The 20944-nt window shown below is 39.6% G+C and overlaps 1 protein-coding gene across 10 annotated transcripts in view; it reads left to right on the forward strand.

Annotated features, from left to right (window-relative positions):
- LOC126299504 (guanine nucleotide-releasing factor 2) overlaps window positions 1–20944 on the forward strand; it is a 361975-nt gene that overhangs the window by 329221 nt on the left and 11810 nt on the right. For all 10 annotated transcript variants that reach the window (XM_049991460.1, XM_049991454.1, XM_049991453.1 and 7 more), the window contains 2 exons: window positions 3886–4164; window positions 20314–20445. In XM_049991460.1, the coding sequence (XP_049847417.1) occupies window positions 3886–4164; window positions 20314–20445 (411 nt within the window). The remainder of the gene's footprint in view (window positions 1–3885; window positions 4165–20313; window positions 20446–20944) is intronic.

A 20944-nucleotide genomic window follows, 5' to 3' on the forward strand; every position in this document is an offset into this window, starting at 1 on the left:
TAAATTGTTTCTCACTGTGCAATGTGTTACTGTGGGCAGTGTGCAGTAAAGTCCACTTAAAATGCTTTGTCTGTAATCCATTCCAGACATTTTAATTTTTGATTCTGCTTTTCTTTTTTTGAGAAATTCGACAATAGTGAGTCTTAATTCAAAAAATTCTTCCTGTTACACCCCATGACTTAATCAACATATCAACATATTTCACAGCAATCTGTAATGCCTCCATACTTCTTCACTCAGTTAAAAAACAAAAACAAAAACTGTTGCCAACTGACGGTATAATAATACCCACAATGTTAGAAAGTTTACTATTTGTACCACTAATTTTATCATATGTTCTATGTCTGCAAATTCAGCGCTAAGTGCTTCTTGATGTAGAACACGATAAATCCCATACAAATTGTATATACCGTATTTGCTCGAATCTAAGCCGTACTTTTTTTCCGGTTTTTGTAATCCAAAAAACGTCCTGCGGCTTAGAATCGAGTACAAAGCATGCGGAAGTTCTAAAAAATGTTGGTAGGTGCCGCCGCAACTAACTTCTGCCGTCGAATATATGTAGCGCTACACAGGCATGCTTTGCAGGCACAAAGATAAATATTGGCACCAAAACCTCTGCGTCAGTAAATAAATTTAAAAAAAGATGGAAGACAAGCTTTTTTTCTCTGCCCTGAGTTTCAACCACTACATTTTCATACATTATCCAATGAAGTAAATACAAATGCCGTATTGTTCATCTTTGAATGTAGCAGAATGTTAATGTACTACAAAAATCTGGCAGGCAAGACTGTTTGGGATGTTTGTCAATATGGCCAACACTATGTTCTGAATTTTTTCCTAGGTGTGAGAAGAGATGCTTGCTAATAGGAACCTGACGAAATGTGAATCACGTGCAGTATTCTTTTCACCATAAGAAAGAATACGGATATAAACATTTTGCCATGTATTCTTTCGTGTTTGCTGCTATCTCATTTAAATCCTATCTGCCTAATAAACTATGAAACTAGAGTGAGATAACAGCAAACACAGAAGAATATACATAATGTGTCATGTTTATATTTTTATTATTCTTATGCCTAATAGTGATACAGTCAGAAATGAAGCACGGCAACTGACTAGATTTTTAAATCTAAGATGACTCTAATTTCTGTTCAGAATTTGATGTACTAAAGAAGTGGCCGCAAAGATTTTCAAACGGAGAATAATTTTCGCCCATCTCTCGTTCAGAACATGTTCTATCATACACAGTCTATTATTTGGTTATTGTTAATCATTACCAAAGAAAGGAGCAGCGTAAGTAACAACAAATAGCAGTCTCTTGCCATTGTTTCGCTAATGAGATGATTCCTCTCTCTCTCTCTCTCTCTCTCTCTCTCTCTCTCTCTCTCTCTCTCTCTCTCTCTCTCTCTCTCTCTCTCTCTTTTAATTGTAAGCAGCGATAGTGCGCACAAAAGCAGGCCATGCCGCGAGCGGCGACAGGCCGTAAACACGCACTATCAGAATGTGACAAACAATGCATGACACAGTACAGTAATGCATTATCAGCTTAGAGTGACATAAACACCTATAACAAAGAAAATGGCACTTATCAGATCAAAGCAAAATAAGCAATCGATTCAAACCAGACGAAGTACGTGAGAAAGGAAGGGTACCCGTATAAATACGGACGGAGTTCCTGACGCATAGCAATGGCTACCTAGTAAAGCTTAACTGCTAAGCTTACGACTCGAACCAAACTACTGTAGCTGCATCGTCATTCATTCGACCTAAATTGTGTCTCGTATTACAATGGACCAACTTTGTTTCGATTTGGAGGTGCGGCCTAAAACGTTTCCTCCCCTTGAATTTCGAGTCTCAAATTTCACGTGCGGCTTAGATTCGTGTTTTTTTTTTTTTTTTTTTCCCCCCCCCCCCCGAGTCTCACTTTTCAGGTGCGGCTTAGATTCGAGTAAATACGGTAGTTGTGTAATTTTTTTCCCTTTCATTGCCAGTTAAATGTTTAATTCTTTCTCCACAGTGTTGTAACACTGCTCCATAGCAAATATGTTGCATGCATCAGTTATTGTGAATGCACAATAGATTTTGAGAATTCTCATCCTTGTCTTCTGTGATGCTCATTAATTTTTCATGGCAAGTGATGATAGGTCACTAGACTCCCTTCTTCTGTGCAAGTAGCCATGGATCTGTAAACTTCATTTGTACCAGGCACAAATAGTAAGATATAAACAGTGCTGACACCACAATTCTGCCATGCTGAAGAAAGTTGTGCCAATCAAAAAATGCCACACCAAATGCTATGAGAAATGGTATCACATCGCACTGCTGATGTATTGTGCAATTCCTACAAGCACCAAACAAAGCTGAGACATACTGAGTTGTGCCAAGACAGACCATGCCTCGGACCACACAACACTGTCAAAACATGCAGTATTGCACAGATTTGTTTATATATGTTTCACTGAAGGAAAAGTAGTTAATGACAAAGGTGTAATTGGTTAGATGTGTAAGAGGTTGTATGGCTGGAGTCGGCAGGATGTTGAAAAAAGCAGTGCTTGATGGAGGCATTCCTTGATAGGAGATTTTGATGTATGGGGATGTGGTATAACAGTGACAGACAGTGATCCAGGTGGTAATAGAACGAGAGTGGTTGAGATGTCATGAAGGAAGTATATGATATATGAAGCTAAGCTGGGTCCAATGGCGTGGACTTATTGGTTTTCCATTGGAGAGTAAAACCAACTGTTTTATCTATCCCTCCTGTAAACACATCTCCGATCACATTCCCTTCCTGCCACTCCCTCCTGATATTACCTTCCTCTCAGTTGGACTGCAGCAGTGGGAGAATGTAACTGTGTGTGTGTGTGTGTGTGTGTGTGTGTGTGTGTGTGTGTGTGTGTGTGTGTGTGTGTGTGTGGTTTTTAATGTTACCTCTGAGGAAGGACACTGTTCAGAAGCTTACAAATGGTTTAAACTTGTTTGTACCTATCATGTACCTATCAGCAACTCAGCTACATGGTGAGTTGTTCAATTAATTCCTTTCATTATTAGTAGTGCTGCTTAGACTTGAGCATAATATAATATTGAGCAGTATAAACCAGTTACGAAGATTTTGAAATAATCCTAACTTTGAAATTGCCTGAATTCCTGCTAAAAAGTAAATGTGAATCATACTCAGATTAAATAATCAAATGAAATAGAGAGAAAATAAAAACACAGGAAATCAGCCTTGAGTATGCTTTTAAATATTAATTATTTAAATAAATTGCTAGACGTGTTTGCAGTAATGCACTTGCCCAAATTATTTTTCCAATACAGCTTCTCAATAATATGATGTAGGTACATGTAAGACTAAATAATCAAAGTACGAGATGCTAAGAAACGCATGCACTCTCTCTCTCTCTCTCTCTCTCTCTCTCTCTCTCTCTCTCTCTCTCTCTCTTTTCCCTCTCAGTAAAGACGTCAGTACAGCATCTTCTTTATTCAACCAAAGCCAAAGCAACAATGAATGCGTGATGAAGCTCGTTAAAGTACAAATAGTTCATATGCGTTGTATGAATTTTTTGAAACTTGACAACAACATATGTCGGTTCCACTTTAAGACACGTAAATGTACATTCCTTGAAACATATATTTTTGAAATACGTATTTGGCACCTTTTTGGTCTGTTTGTACCTATTAATACTTCTTGAGGGTGCTTATCTAAGAGCACACAGCAAATTTCGGAGTTAAATACAAGAATCAGTTTAATATCTTAATTGTTCATGATTACTACATGTTAAGTGTAGATAATAGACATTTTTTTTTAAAAAAAATAAAACATTAACTAAATGATTTTTGTATTAGAGAATGGTTACATGCATAATAACCAACACTTCTCAATTTCAGGGCAAGATCAAGAATCCTGGAGCAAAGTGAAGCAAAAGACAGAGAACGCTATGTTGTAAAATTTATAAAAATCATGAAGCATTTAAGAAAAATAAATAACTTCAATTCTTATCTGGCACTATTGTCAGCTCTAGACTCTGCACCAATTCGTCGATTAGAATGGCAGAAGCATATCACTGAAGGCCTTAAGGAATACTGTGCACTTATTGATAGTTCATCCAGCTTCCGTGCATATAGGCAGGCACTTGGTGACACACAACCTCCCTGTATTCCATACATGTGAGTATTATAATCTTTCCTTAATTACTTTTCTCTGTGTAACTTCCTAGTTGACATAAAAACTCCTTTTATGTTTCATTCCAAATTTAACTTAAGTGATAGTTGCGAAAGTTAAGAGCCTCAAGGTCATTACCTCACTTACATCATCATCATCATCATCATCATCATCATCATCATCATCAGTAGCAGTCATTTGATGCCTAGTGATGGACAAAGGCCACCTCTAGTGTATTACAATCTTCAGCTGTATGTATCCACAATGCTCCAGTCAAAATTGTCTATTCACCTTCCGTTGGAGGGTCACATTGATCTTTTCTGATCCCTTATAAACCAGCAAAAAACTTTCTTGCTTTATCTATCTCTCATTTGCCTGGCTACATGACCAATCCATTGCCATTTCATTTTCTTTACATGTAATGTCTTCCTCTCCATTGAGTTCTCTGATGCATTTGTTTTTCCCATGCCTCTGCAAGTAATTCCTAACAAGCATCTCTCCTTTGTTCATAGAGCACACCTCAGTTTTTCAATGGTTTTTACCATTAAAAATCACCTGTTTACAATATTTGAAATGTGTAATAATATCAGATCATCATCATCATCATCATCATCATCGTTTCCTTGAGGCCTTAGTCCCACAGCAATGCGGGGTTGGCCTGGTTACTATTGATTTGGTAGTGTTAGTTCCAGAGGGTGGCCGGATGCCCTTCCTGCCGCCACCTGGAGCCCGCCCGCCCCCCCCCCCCCCCCCCCCCCCCCCCCCCGAGATGGAAGAAGTGTACCCTAGGTGTCTGCATCTAGTGTAAGTCATGGAATAGCTCGAACTTGTTTCAAATGTCTGTGAGTCATGTAACCGAGGCAGAACGTGGGGACCAGCCTGGTATTCACCTAGAGGGATGTGGAAAACCACATCCAGGCGGGCCGGCATACCAGTTCTCATTGTTAATCCACTGGGCGGATTCGATCCGGGGCCGGCGTGCCTACCCAAGTCCAGGAAGCCATGCATTAGTGCTCTTGGCTACGCTGGCATGTCTGTAATAATTTCAGATATCAATAAAAATTCCAAAAGTAATGTCACAACAAATTTCCAATCTCAGGGTTTACAGATTCATGTGACGTGTGTTTTATCATGAAAATGGAGAGGTGTTTTATGGTAAAAAAAAATAGGATACTGTGGCAGAATGAATTTATTTTACCTGTACAGTGGGAAAAGTCATCACCGATAAATTTGCATTGTGTAGGACATCGTAGAGACAAAATAGCTAAGGTAATGGTAAAATTACTTTTGGTAACATGTGGGCCATCAAATACTTATTGTGTCACCTGGAAACATGATTTATGTGTGAGAGACCCGATATACGACACGATGCTAGAACTCTCATACTGTTGGCTAGGAAACATGTTCAGATAGCTTGCATTTAGAGGGTAGTGAAATCTCCACTGCCGAAAATATGATATTGGTACCTTTGGGAATAATCAACTACTTTCAGTTGCAAAATTCACATTTTGGTGGTGATGCTCGTTGTTGACTACAATTTTTCAAATGAAAAACCATTTGCAATGACATAATTTTCATTTGTTTGGTTGAGTCATGCCTCAGTTTGACATTACTATATTTCTGAAAAATAAATCAGTATCTTCACCTGACATCTGGTTAAAGTTCTTAATAATATTTTCTCTTTTGATACAGATAACTTCCAAAAGTTCTAAAATTTATCATTTCGCTTCTGCCTTTTAGTAGTTGATAGGAGAAAATCAACAATTGTATCTTCATTCTCTGTCAAAGGAAGGTCCACTGTGATAGTTTTATCATCTGCATGTTAATGAGTGCTAACATCGGAATGCTGAAAGTGCGATATACTTCTGCGAAGTAGCTTCTGATGAAGTTAACTACAATTTTCTGATTACGAATCAAAAGTAAGGGTTGAGACAATAGTGAACAATAATTCTCTCTTTCTACTGGCCCTCTTTCTTCTGGCCCAGTCTTCCAAGAAATGTTAATATATCAGCCAGTGGCCATTTGTTACATTGACTTGAAGTAGGAGATCAAGTTACTTTTCCTTTTTTTAATCATTTTTAATAGGTATGTTTAACATTCATCCACCTTCTGTTAAAATCTTCACCTGCAGTGTGTCAGTATTATTAGCAAATCATTACGTTGCACCTTAATTTAAATTAAACAGTGCAGTTATCTTTAACTTTCAATCCCCAAATGCATCTCGGTCTTAATTTCTGAATTTTAATTTTATATTGTTTTGCTTTCAGGTTTATGGTAACAGGAGAGTCATTTAGATCATAAGCTTTTGCATTCAGAATATCACGCAGTTATGTCAACGGAATAGTACAAAGTACACTGTCAGTTCTTAGAAGGAAATTAGTACCTCTGTTTGTGCAGCTATCCTTACCTGATGATTTGAGGACGAAGTCTGTAGAATTTGAACAGCAATATTTCCTATAATTATAAACATTTTTTAGTAAAATTATAAACAGCCGACCAGTTGCAATGGATAAAGTAATTCTTTACCTAGGTTTCGACAAATGTAAATGTGTGTTCTTCAGAAGGTAACCTAAGGGCAATGAACATCATAGCTTATGTTAGAAAAGTATTAAACTTATATGAGCCAAGAATAAATTTTAAGACAAATTAGACAACTCTAGCATTACAGAAGTATGATAACGACGACTGGTACTTACAATTTTACATTAGTAAGAACTAATGTACCATCGCCGTTTTTACAATTGTCAGCATAGATCCATGCGTCAAAAATAAAATATAGCCCTAGAATTAGGGTTTGCCATGTCAATATAAAATAGCTCACGGATCTTGCAAATGACTGAGTGTAATCGGTGAGCATAGTTACTCTGAAAACAGGGCAGGTGGCACTCGTGCCGAGAAACATGTGCCAATTGGCATACAAAGGCAGTGTGTAAATAAGTATTAATAACATCATTAGGTAGAGTAACACTAAAAAAAGGAAGGAAATTAACACTCCCATTATAACAGTATGGGAGCATTGGTACAAATAATGTAGCTATACATCAAAAAAGGCAGGTGGCGCTTACACCGAGAAACTTACGCCCAACGGCATATACAGTCAAAATATATAAAAAATTACAGTACTATATTAGTGAAGCTCACAAACGGTACACTTGTCAGAAATTTAAAATTGAAAATAATGGCTCATGTCAAGAAAGAATTACGAACACTGGTACACAATCCTGTTAATACACATTAACAGGAAAAACAAAATTTTAGAGCCAGGCAAAATCACATAAGGGCCCATGTAGTAGCAAACGTACATCGTGACATTACATAAGGGGTAGTGAGCTTAAAGCACTAAAGGTGCACCATAGCTTCCTAAGGGAATAAGCCACTAAGGTTACCAGCATTAATGTTATACCGTCAACAGTACAGGTTTAAAACCTTTGAAAAATTGTCCACAAGCAAGGTTCAATTGGTTGTTCAGTATATTACCATCCTTGAGCTCAAGATGTTTGAAAATTTGTAACTCTTCCCTCAGATCTAATCTACGCCCTTTGTCTTCTCTGTCTAGGATAACAGTGTCTTCTCTGTCTAGGATAACAGTGTCTTCTAAATGTTTTGGCGTATGATTGGCTATCAGGAGGTGTTCAGCACAAGCAGAATTGTGTATATTTGCTCATTTTTTACCTAATAGGTGTTCTTTATATCTTGTTCTCACAGCTCTGCCTGTTTGACCAATATAATATGAAGGACAGTCATTACAGGTTAGTTTGTAAACCCCTGAATTGGAAAACCGATTGCGGACGATCTGTACTGAATGTACAAGATTTCTCTTTAATCTGTTATCTGTAGAGAAGGAGACATTACAGTTATATTTTTTCGTTAGAAGACGTTTTATCCTATATGATATATTGCCCAAGAAAGGAATAGAAATAAATTTTTTAGCTTCTTTTGCTATCAGTGGGGAGATTGTTGCTCAAAGTCGAACAGTTTAGGGAAGTTTTCTTACTAAACATGCAATCAATCATATTCCCATTGTACCCAGTATTAACCACAATCGCTTTGATGACATTCAATTCTTTTTGTTGATCGGCACGTGATAAAGTAGTAGTTAGCATACGGTGAATGGCAGAATGAAAAAACGCCAGTTTATGAGCTTTTGGACAAGTTGAGTCAGCAGAGATGACATTATCTGAATATGTTTCCTTACGGAAAATGTTGAAATTGAAGGAACTATTCTGTGTAGAAATTGTTAAATCAAGAAAGTGAAGTTCACCTTTTTCATTATGAAGTGAAGGAAATATTTTCATGTAAACCATTCAAAGTATTGAAGAGAAGCTCTAACTTATGATCAGTACCATCAAAAGCAATGATAATGTCGTCAACATAACATGCATAGTAATGGATTTTGTGGCATAATTCTGAACTTGAATTGAAGAACGTTATTTACAGAGTGTTGATGAAAATATCTGCCAAAATACCAGCGAGGGGACTACCCATTGCTAAACCATCTGGTTGTATATACATTTTCCCATTGAATGTGAATTAATTGTATTTCAAAATGACTTTAAGCAAACCAATCAGTTCTGCAATCTGAATTTCACTTAGTTTTTTATGTTTTAGTAGATTCTTTTTTACAAGGGCTATGGTTACATCGACAGGGACATTTGTATAAAGAGTGATGATGTCAAAGGAAACCAGTCTAGTGTCAGGTGTACATCTTACATTTTGAATATTGCCGATCAATTCCTTGCTGTTTTTCACCAAAAAATTATTTTCAAATATGAAAGCCTCTTTAATTTTAAAATGGAGGCACCTAGCAAGTGTGTGATGTGGACTAGTGAATTCCATTCACTACAGGGCGAATCGGGTGATTTTGTTTATGCAATTTAAACTGACTTTTGAGCACGGGTGGTTTCGGGTTCATATGTAAAAGCCATTTCTTTTGGAAGTTATTGAACAAGCTGACAGAACTAGCTAAAGTATGGCAGCTTTCTTTTTGCAATTCGGCAGTTGGATCTATGGTAACCTCAGTGATGTCATTGTCCTCAAAAAACTTTACTGTCTTTTCAATATATTCATTTTTATAAGCCACGACACCAGTTAGTGACTAAGGCGTCGTGTTCTCTCAGTTTACGATTAATGTTTTTTACTGTTCTATATTCACCCGACTGAACATTAGAATGTAGTTTAATTTCTTTGTCTGTTATGTTATTACATTTGTAGGCACATTTGACTTGCTCAGATTTCTCTAATTTAAGGGATTCCAAACCGATTTTAAGATCTACAATAAGATTACAGATAACTGGATCTTTATCGAGTTGAGAAGACAAATTATATTTAAGGCCTTTACATAACAAGTCATTCTCAGCGTGCATAAAAGTAATATTAGTTTTATTCAGTATTCTTTCGTAAAACTGATGTTTGACACTATTTTCTGCTATACTATATTAACATTTTTACTTGTGGCCAAATTACTAAACTTTAACAACTTTCTTTCATGTCTGGCCCTAATTTCTTCTTTGCGATTAAAAAGCCATTCATTAATACTATTCCACAGGTGGTCAATTTGGAAATGAAAGAGATCTTTAAAGGCTTTTGTTAAAAATACGTGTATATAGTAAGCTTCACTGTTAAGATAATCTTTTTTCTTACTGTGCTGTCAGAAATGACTAAATGTACCAATTTCTTTTTAAAATTATAAGTACCAGTTGTTGTTATCATACTTCTGTAATGCAAGATTTGTGTAATTTGTCTTAAAATTTATTCTTGGCTTATAAGTTTCATGCAAGCTACGATGTTCATTGCCCTTAGGTTACCTTCTGAAGAAGAGAAATTTATATTTGTCAAAACATAGGTAAAGAATTTCTTTATCCATTGCAACTGGTCGGCTGTTTATAATTTTGTTACGTGAAACCATTGCTGTTGTGCAGCTATGTTTAAAATATTGAAACATTTTTTAATCAATTATGTTACTTGCTATCATTGATGTTGACTATGAGTTAATGTTCACTGATGTTGGCTCGTCCTATGGAAAGGAAATTGACATTGGAATTTCTGACAGGAGTAATATAGGAGGATGTTTCAGGAGTGACACTATGTTTTCACTTCCTTGCAAACTGACCTCTTCTGACATTTTCCTACATGTTCTTGTGAGAGATGATGCATCTCAATTGAGTGCAAACCTACTCTCAGCCAGCTGCAAGTGTCGACAGCAAGAAAGCAATCTTTAAATACTGTCCCTGCCGAGTTAGTAGTGTGTCTGAAAATGCCACTTGAGCCACGTATTTTGCATTTTTTTATATGTTAATTTATAAAGCCTGATACAACACAGGTTTTAGTCATTGTAACTTGTCTGCACAACCTACTTGGGGATGCTTTTCTGGAGAGCAGCAACAAACCACATGACGACTCAGAGCAAACTGAGCCACCACCATCTATCTATCTTACACCACTTCCTAGGGGTAGCAGTTGTGACAATATGAGCTTCCCTGTGCAGGTTTCACACGTGAACTATTTAAACAACCTCAACTCAAATCGCTTGATACGGGCAAGTCGTCAGGTCCAGATTGTATACCGATTAGGTTCCTTTCAGATTACGCTGATACAATTGCTCGCTCACCGATAGATCTGTACTTACAGCTTGGAAAACTGTGCAGGTCGCACCAGTGTTTAAGAAGGGTAGTAGGAGTAATCCATCGAACTACAGACCTATATCATTGACGTCGGTTTGCAGTAGGGTTTCGGAGCATATATTGTATTCAAACATTATGAATCACATCGAAGAGAACGATCTATTGATACATAATCAGCATGGTTTCAGAAAACATCATTCTTGGGCAACGCAGCTAGCTCTTTATTTGCACGAAATAATGGCCACTATCGACAGGGGATCTCAAGTTGATTCTGTATTTCTAGATTTCCGGAAAGCTTTTGACACCGTTCCTCACAAGCGACTTCTAATCAACCTGCGGGCCTATAGGGTATCGTCTCAGTTGTGCGACTGGATTCGTGATTTCGTGTAAGGAAGGTCACAGTTCGTAGTAATAGATGGCAAATCATCGAGTAAAATTGAAGTGATATCAGGTGTTCCCCAGGGAAGTGTCCTGGGACCTCTGCTGTTCCTGATCTATATGAATGACCTGGGTGACAATCTGAGCAGTTCTCTTAGGTTGTTGGCAGATAATGCTGTAATTTACCGTCTAGTAAGGTCATCCGAAGACCAGTATCAGTTGAAAAGCGATTTAGAAAAGATTGCTGTATGGTGTGGCAGGTGGCAGTTGATGCTAAATAACGAAGTGTGAGGTGATCCACATGAGTTCCAAAAGAAATCCATTGGAATTCGATTACTCGATAAATAGTGCAATTCTCAAGGCTGTCAATTCAACTAAGTACCTGGGTGTTAAAATTACGAACAACTTCAGTTGGAAAGACCACATAGATAATATTATGGGGAAGGTGAGCCAAAGGTTGTGTTTCATTGGCAGGACACAAGTCCACTAAAGAGACAGCTTACACTACACTCGTTCGTCCTCTGTTAGAATATTGCTGTGCGGTGTGGGATCCTTAACAGGTGGGATTGACGGAGGACATCTAAAGGGTGCAAAAAAGGGCAGCTTGTTTTTTATCATCACGTAATAGGGGAGAGAGTGTGGCAGATATGATACGCGAGTTGGGATGGAAGTCATTAAAGCAAAGACGTTTTTTGTCGCGGCAAGATTTACACTCCTGGAAATGGAAAAAAGAACACATTGACACCGGTGTGTCAGACCCACCATACTTGCTCCGGAAACTGCGAGAGGGCTGTACAAGCAATGATCACACGCACGGCACAGCGGACACACCAGGAACCGCGGTGTTGGCCGTCGAATGGCGCTAGCTGCGCAGCATTTGTGCACCGCCGCCGTCAGTGTCAGCCAGTTTGCCGTGGCATACGGAGCTCCATCGCAGTCTTTAACACTGGTAGCATGCCGCGACAGTGTAGACGTGAACCGTATGTGCAGTTGACAGACTTTGAGTGAGGGCGTATAGTGGGCATGCGGTAGGCCGGGTGGACGTACCGCCGAATTGCTCAACACGTGGGGCGTGAGGTCTCCATAGTACATCGATGTTGTCGGCAGTGGTCGGCGGAAGGTGCACGTGCCCGTCGACCTGGGACCGGACCGCAGCAACGCACGGATGCACGCCAAGACCGTAGGATCCTACGCAGTGCCGTAGGGGACCACACCGCCATTTACCAGCAAATTAGGGACATTGTTGCTCCTGGGGTATCGGCGAGGACCATTCGCAACCGTCTCCATGAAGCTGGGCTACGGTCCCGCACACCGTTAGGCCGTCTTCCGCTCACTCCCCAACATCGTGCAGCCCGCCTCCAGTGGTGTCGCGACAGGCGTGAATGGAGGGACGAATGGAGACGTGTCGTCTTCAGCGATGAGAGTCGCTTCTGCCTTGGTGCCAGTGATGGTCGTATGCGTGTTTGGCGCCGTGCAGGTGAGCGCCACAATCAGGACTGCATACGACCGAGGCACACAGGGCCAACACCCGGCATCATGGTGTAGGGAGCCATCTCCTACACTGGCCGTACACCTCTGGTGATCGTCGAGGGGACACTGAATAGTGCACGGTACATCCAAACCGTCATCGAACCCATCGTTCTACTATTCCTAGACCGGCAAGGGAACTTGCTGTTCCAACAGGACAATGCACGTCCGCATGTATCCCGTGCCACCCAACGTGCTCTAGAAGGTGTAAGTCAACTACCCTGGCCAGCAAGATCTCCGGATCTGTCCCCCATTGAGCATGTTTGGGACTGGATGAAGCGTCGTCTCACGCGGTCTGCACGTCCAGCATGAACGCTGGTCCAACTGAGACGCCAGGTGGAAATGGCATGGCAATCCGTTCCACAGGACTACATACAGCATCTCTACAATCGTCTCCATGGGAGAATAGCAGCCTGCATTGCTGCGAAAGGTGGATATACACTGTACTAATGCCGACATTGTGCATGCTCTGTTGCCTGTGTCTATGTGCCTGTGGTTCTGTCAGTGTGATCATGTGGTGTATCTGACCCCAGGAATGTGTCAATAAAGTTTCCCCTTCCTGGGACAATGAATTCACGGTGTTCTTATTTCAATTTCCAGGAGTGTATTTACGAAATTTCAGTCATCAACTTACTCTTCCGAATGCAAAAATATTTTGTTGAGCCCAACTTACATACATAGGAATGATCATCAAAATAAAATAAGAGAAATCAGAGATCGAACAGAAAGGTTTAGGTGTTCGATTTTCCTGCGCGATGTTCGAGAGTGGAATGGTAGAGAGATAGTATCATTGTGTTACGATGAACCCTCTGCCAAGCACTTAAATGTGAATTGCAGAGTAGTCATGTAGATGTAGATGTAGTACATGTTCATAATAAATCACTCATGTAGAGTGAAACAGTATTGTTCTTACCTGATCTATGGATAAATCCTCCAATTACCTTCCGAGCACTGTGTTCCGCATTCTGACACAGACACTGGCTGCATGAGAGATACATACACCCGGTCAACAGAAATATGTCACTTGAGAACTCATGTGTAGTTGGCTATACTGTGATTATGATGTTGCATTAGCTTCCACATCACACACCCACAGATGATAGCTCCAAAGCGTGTTTTGTAAATGTAGCATGTATGTAAGCCATCATGTAATAATATATACCTAAGTATAACAAATATCAAACTTGGAAAATCCAGCATGCTACTCACCTTAGTTTAGACAAGAAGAGAATAGAACCTTTCGAAATGTGGTGCTACAGAAGAATGGTGGAGATTAGATGGGTAGATCACATAACTAATGAGGAGGTATTGAATAGAATTGGGGAGAAGAGGAGTTTATAGCACAACTTGACAAAAAGAAGGGACTAGTTGGCAGGACATGTTCGGACGCATCAAGGGATCACAAATTTATCATTGCAGGGCAGCGTGGAGGGTAAAAATCGTAGAGGGAGACCGAGAGATGAATACACTAAGCAGATTCGGAAGGCTGTAGGTTTCAGTAGGTACTGGGAGATGGAGAAGCTTGCAAAGGATAGGGTAGCATGGAGAGCTGTATCAAGCCAGTCTCAGGACTGAAGACAACAACAACTACAACTACTACAACAACAACAACTCACCATATATAGCAGAGATGCTGAGTCGTGATAGGCACAATAAAAAGATTCACACAATTAAAGCTTTCGGCCATTAAGGCCTTTGTCAGCAGTACACACACACACACACACACACACACACACACACACACACACACACACAATGCAACCTGCACACATAAGTATACCAAAGAATTTGTTTTTGACAACTGAGAAAACAACAATAAAGAAAAAGTTTTTAATATTGTATGAAACCATGAAATAAACAACCACCAAACTTAATGACAGTAGCTATGTGAAGTTGTTCCAAATTATCATAATAGCTGCATATAAAATTTGGTATAATAATGTAACTTAAGCATAACAAAGATCTTGCTATCCACAGTCATAGTGTAGCGGCACCATCGTTTCATCGTTTAGGATAGGGAAAGTTAGTTTTGTGCGATATTCGGAGCACGAGTTACAGCCAGGTGCGGGCCAGATTGCAATAAGTTATGCATACCAGCAGTTGCGAAGGCAAATAGAGGCCACAGGGGCATAGAACTGCTGGAGAGGGCACACACAGCAGTTTGCATGGCGCAAGTCGCAAGCAGAAGGGGCCCATTGGCCAGCCTAGCATGTTATGCATACGTGGCTCAGAGTGGCGCGTTAGCGAAACAGAGGTGCACAGCCAAGTATAAATAGGTGTTGTTTTCTAATGAGATTCATTGAAGTGCGACAGCTGTCCAGGACGGTGAGGCGTGTCACACCGCAGGGCTACACGCAGCAACAGATGGGTCGACAAGTGTCCTAGTCCATGGTGGGTCATTGGTTTGACCCTCTGAGGATAACGCAGGGTCCGCAGCCAGCTAGGGCAGTCTTGGCTCCCGACATGCGCCAGACTGCCAAGGCGAGAGCCACAGACTTGGACGCTGGATCGCGGGTGGATGTTGCTGGCGCGTTCTCAGCTACGCCAGCGAGGAAGGAGCAACAGAGTGGCCAGTATACGGTTTCTGGCGGAGCAACGCGCCTCACACCGAGCAGTCCTGAGTCAGTTGCTGGCGCAGCCATCCTGATGTAATTGGAAATCTGCAGCTGGCGAACAAGACCGGCATGACACCGCGTTGCATTGCACAGGCCACTGGGGTGCTTCCTCAGCATTGTGGGGCCATGTGACGCAGACTGAGGTGAACGAAGCACTGTAGTGGAAGCAAATAAATCATTTGGAAAGTTCTCGCCTGAGTTTTAATATGGCACCTCCTGGCACCCACCCACTACATATGGTGTCTTCTCGCTACATTTGGTTATCCTGATACATTTGGTGTCTTCACGCCACATTTGGCGTCTGATACCACTACAATAGAAAGAAATAAAGAAACGGGTACATATTTTGTTGTAGAGTGAAAGAATTAATTCAACACATTTATACTCACCAATTTATGATGTCAGTTGTGCATTTCCATCAAGTTCTTCATCATCCAAATCAGTGAAACAACCATCATCATCATCAAGAGAAATCATTAGCTATTCACTCTTATTTATAGTACCATCTGTAGTCTTTGCTTCTCTTATAAACTTACCAACATGGTCCACTTTCTTTCTCCTTGTGGTGATTTGTACAATAGTAAGATGTTTATGCAACAGCCTTTCCACTTCTGTTATAGTAAAAGACTTGTTATTATTTCGAATGTAAGTCTTGACACCACTCCAAACCAATTCACCTGGGTTGAAATGGCAGTGATAAAGCAACAAGGGAATATAACAGCATCTACATCATACTCACGTCTGCAGCAATGTGTATCACTGGCAACCACTGCATCATAGGTTCTTCGCAGTCACGAGTTGTTTGAGTTTTGTCTAATAGCACTAAATGGTCAGATGCATTGCCCATTACAAATATAGTAAGAAAAGTAAACTGTAGCAACAAATTTGTAAACCACTGCAGAAATTATTGGCAGTTCGTATCCTCATGGTAGTCACAGGTTTTTCTCTATCTAAAAACTAAGAGTATACAGTGCTCAAAAACATTTGAAGAACTTGCGTGAGCTGCAATTAATGTGCCTCCTCTTCCTGTTGGCTGATGGCTGCTGCTATTTGGAGTATCACCTGTCAAGCATTCATCAACTGCTTCTCTAGCATTGGCCCAGGTTGCATCTAACCATATAATTGAATGCATATACTTTCCTGTAATTAATTGTAAGAAGGTACTACAAGCCCCAAGAACATGATCTTTTTCAAGCAAAAGTTTTTGTCTGTCTAAGTGATGTGCCTCACTCCCCCCCCCCTTACCCCCCCCCCCCCCCCCCCCCCACACACACACACACACAAAGAAAAAGTTCACATTCTTTTAAAGAAATTGACAACTCACTGCTGTGGAGTATTCTTTCCTACTACAATATCTGTAAATGTGCCTCTGTTTGGAATAAATCAAGATCTGTAACTGGATGAGGATTGTTGTTCTCTTTACAGGATTACTTAAAAATATTCTGTTCTCTCCAAAAGGGCTTTGTTCCACATCGTTTACTTCAGTATCTTACAAGTTTTGAAGTAGCTTTGCTTTCCTCCAATTTGACCGAGTCCTAGAGCTTTCAAGCTACAGTCTACAACTTTATCAGGAGAAATTGATCGATGCCCATGAACAGAAACAAATTCTTTTTCTTACTTGTAAAACTCGTGCATCTGTTGTAGTGATTTAAAACCCGACTGTATGACAACACTCCGTGAAGCAACAGATTTTCGCTCAGTGAATGACGTCATTTTGGTGAGACTTTTTTAATAAACGAAAACTGTTGTCAAACCACGTTTTGATAGGTGGCGGTAATGTGGAATGTCAATGTCGTAAGCAGAAACCTTGTAGGAATGTCGAAACTGGGTTTTGTTGCTGTGCTGAAATTAGTTCAGAATATGCAGCACCTCACATTCCTCGTTTGTTTGTCAGTCGTATTGCCAACTTTGAGTCACTTGTGGAGTGACTTTGAAGTGATACGTTTCAGCGACCTGGGTAAAGGCATTTGGACACCTTTTCCATTAGTTTTTCATCATACACAACTGTATGTAAATGACACTTTTGTAGCAGACATTGTCAGTAACTGATTCAGAGTACTGAGAGCTGTGGCTGTGGCTGTGGCTGGAATGGTCACTGAGCAGTGTAGCTGCATGGCTGATGCAGCCCACTGGCCACCGCAAAAGCTGCTGAGGAACTGCATCTGATGCTTTCCCATGAGGCAGGGACATCAGTCATATGCTGTGCCAAACTATTCCAATTGCTGATAGAACCGGAGCCCTCTCTCCCCAAAATTGTTTGCTATGTCTAATTAAGTTACTTATTATTTTATTTCAGGTAATTTAAGCAGTAGGGAAGTGCCTCGATAGCCGTATGGTTAACATTGCTTTCTTTGGTACAGAGGGATCTGGGTTTGATTTCTGGTACCATCAAACCTTTTTTTCTTTTTACCCCATATTCGTGAATAGGGGTCGACTAGAGGTTTGTGAACTTACACCACTTATTGCCTGAACCGCCCGTTTCTGAGCCAAAAATATCCTTTTAGAATGGAAATAGTTACCCCAAAATATTATACTGTATGACATAAGCGAATGAAAATAAGCAAAGTAGACTAATTTTCATGTTGAACGATCACTCACTTCAGATACCGTTCAAATAGTAAAAATGGCAGTATTAAGTCTTTGAACGAGATCCTGAGCATGGGCTTTTGATGACAGCTTACTATCTGTCTGAACACCTAGAAATCTGAAGTGTTCAGTTTCACTAATCATATGCCCATTCTGTGAAATTAAAATGTCAGGTTTTGTTGAATTGTGTGTTACAAACTTTAAAAACTGAGTCTTACTGTGATTTAGAGTTAGTTTATTTTCTACAAGCCGTGACCTTATGTCGTGAACTGCACTATTTGAACCAGGGCCAATGTTGCACACAACATCCAATGCTACCAAGCTAGTGTCATCAGGAAACAGAAATATTTTAAAGTTATCAGTAATACTAGAGGACATATCATTTATATAAATAACAGGAGTGGCTCCAATACTGATCCCTGGGGCACCCCCCACTTGACAGTACCCCACATCACAGCCATTATCAACGTTGTGAATAATGATGTTTTGCCGTCTGTCGCTAAAGTAAGAGGTGAACCAATTGTGAGCTACTCCCCATATTCCATAATGGTCAAACTTGTGGAGCAATATTTTGTGATATACACAATCAAATACCTTAGTTAAATCAAAAAATATGCCAAGGGTTTGAAACCTTTTGTTCAACCCATCCAATACCTCACAGAGAAAAGAGTATATAGCATTTTCAGTTGTTAAATGACTTCTAAAGGCGAACTGTACATTTGATAGCAAATCATGTGATATAAAATGATCAATTATCCTTACATACACTGCCTTTTCAATTACTTTTGCAAACACTGATGGCATAGAAATAGGTCTAAAATTATCTACATTACCCCTTTCTCCCTTTTTATAAAGTGGCTTTACTACTGAGTACTTTAATCGTTCAGGAAACTGACCATTCCTAAAGGAAAAATTAGAAATACTGTATTTACTTGAATCTAAGCTGCACCTGAAAAAATGAGACATGAAATAAAGGGGGGAAAAAATCCCAAATCTAAGCCACACCTGAAATTTGAGACTTGAAATTCAAGTGGAGAGTAAAGTTTTAGATCGCACGTCCAAATCGAAACAAAGTTGGTCCTCTGTAACATGAGATACAATTTAGGTCGAATAGATGAAGATACAGCTACAGTGAGATGACTACACTAAGCAGATTCATAAGGATGTAGGTTGCAGTAGATACTGGGAGATGAAGCAGCTTGCACAGGATAAAGTAGCATGGAGAGCTGCATCAAACCAGTCTCAGGACTGAAGACCACAACAACAACAACAACAACAACAACAGCTACAGTAGTTTGGTTCGAGTCATAAGCTTAGCAGTTAAGCTTTACCAGGTAGCCATTGCTATACATCAGGCGCTCCGTTCGTGTTTATACAGGTACCCTTGCTTTTCCATGTGCTTCATCTGGTTTGAATCGGATGTAAGCTGATGGGTTCGGTATTATGCTATGGGAGACATTCTCCTGCACTTTCATGAGATCTATGATAGTAATCAAAGACATGCTGAGAGCTGCAAACCACCTGATCCCTTCATGCTTGATGTGATATCATCTTTCAGTAGTATAATTGCCCATGTCTTGGAGCTAGAACCATGCTAAAGTGGTTTAAGGAGCATGAGTCATCGTAGATTTAAAAATGTAGTCAGTTGCCGTGCTTCATTTGCTGACTGTATCACTATTCAGCATAAAAATAATATGAATATAAACATGACATGATATGTATATTCTACCGCGTTTGTTGTTGTCTCACTCTAGTTTCGTAGTTTATTAGGCAGACAGGATTTAAATGAGATAACAGCAAACACGAAAGAATACATGGCATAATGTTTACATGTGTCTTCTAGCTCGTTTTTAATTTATTTACTGATGCAGAGGTTTTGGCGCCAGAATTTATTTTTGTGCTTTCAAAGCATGCGTGTGTAGCACTACATATATTCGATTGCAGAAGTTAGTTGTGGCGGCACCTACCAACATTTTTCAGAACTTCTGCTTACTAGTCTATTTTTAAAACTGCATTAAGAGAAAGTCTTAATTTTTTTTAAATTTATTTTTAAAATTTTTGTTACCTGCAAACAAGATCCCACCAACAGAAATGACTGCAGGCTGTGATTCCTTGGACCTTAACCTACATCGCTGTATAAATTTTTTCAAAAAGGCAACCCCAGTGTTGGGAACCTCTCTTTGTAAGGCCTAATCTGTGAGTAATGGTTATGTTTGAATTTAAGGAAGAAGTTGAAAGTTATAAGTATGAAAATTAAACATTTTTCAACTTGCCTTCAGATAGTAACCCATACAGTTTTGCCTGTGGTGTGTATTGCTGAGGCTTCATTCATGCAGCATCAGTTACCCAATTCCAGTTTTATTCTTCACCTAATATCTGTGATATACCAAAAGTCTTATGATTACTCAACAATGTTCATTCTTTACAGTGGCCTAGTTCTTCAGGATCTGACATTTGTTCACATTGGCAACAATGATTACCTGCCTGAGGGTGCAATTAATTTCTCAAAACGATGGCAGCAGTTTCATATTGTGGAAAATATGAAGAGATTCAAGAAAGGGTATGTATCAATAACTAATGCACAGGCTCCACAAGCTTTCTGTTAATGTATTTGATTTATACAGCACTTAATTGTAATTAATATTAATTTTTAGTGCACTCATTTGAGGACTGTTGCTGGAAGGGAAAAGGTGGATAAGGCAGTGTGAGATAAATGTGTGTTGGTTTAATAAACCATTGAAGAGTTAAGAGATGTAAAATATAGCACTGGTGGAGGCTACAAGATGATATTGAAGAATGAGCGTTATTGAATAATCACCAGTGATATTAACAGGTGGCAGAAAAATGAAAGGGTTGAAGAAACCCCTTGAATACTATTTACCATTTAGTGAGACCTTCATATAGAGAGAGTCTATCCTAATGAATATCGTAGTTACTCCACGTTTCGTAGTACTTTACATTCACTTTTACTGATTGCCAAACGGTAGCTTGAATCATCTGAAATAGTTCTCTTATCAATTCCTATATGTTAAAGCTTCACTTTTATACCATCTTGATTT

The sequence above is a fragment of the Schistocerca gregaria genome, chromosome X, assembly GCF_023897955.1.
Source record: "Schistocerca gregaria isolate iqSchGreg1 chromosome X, iqSchGreg1.2, whole genome shotgun sequence".
In the NCBI taxonomy this organism is placed as follows: Eukaryota; Metazoa; Arthropoda; class Insecta; order Orthoptera; family Acrididae; genus Schistocerca; species Schistocerca gregaria.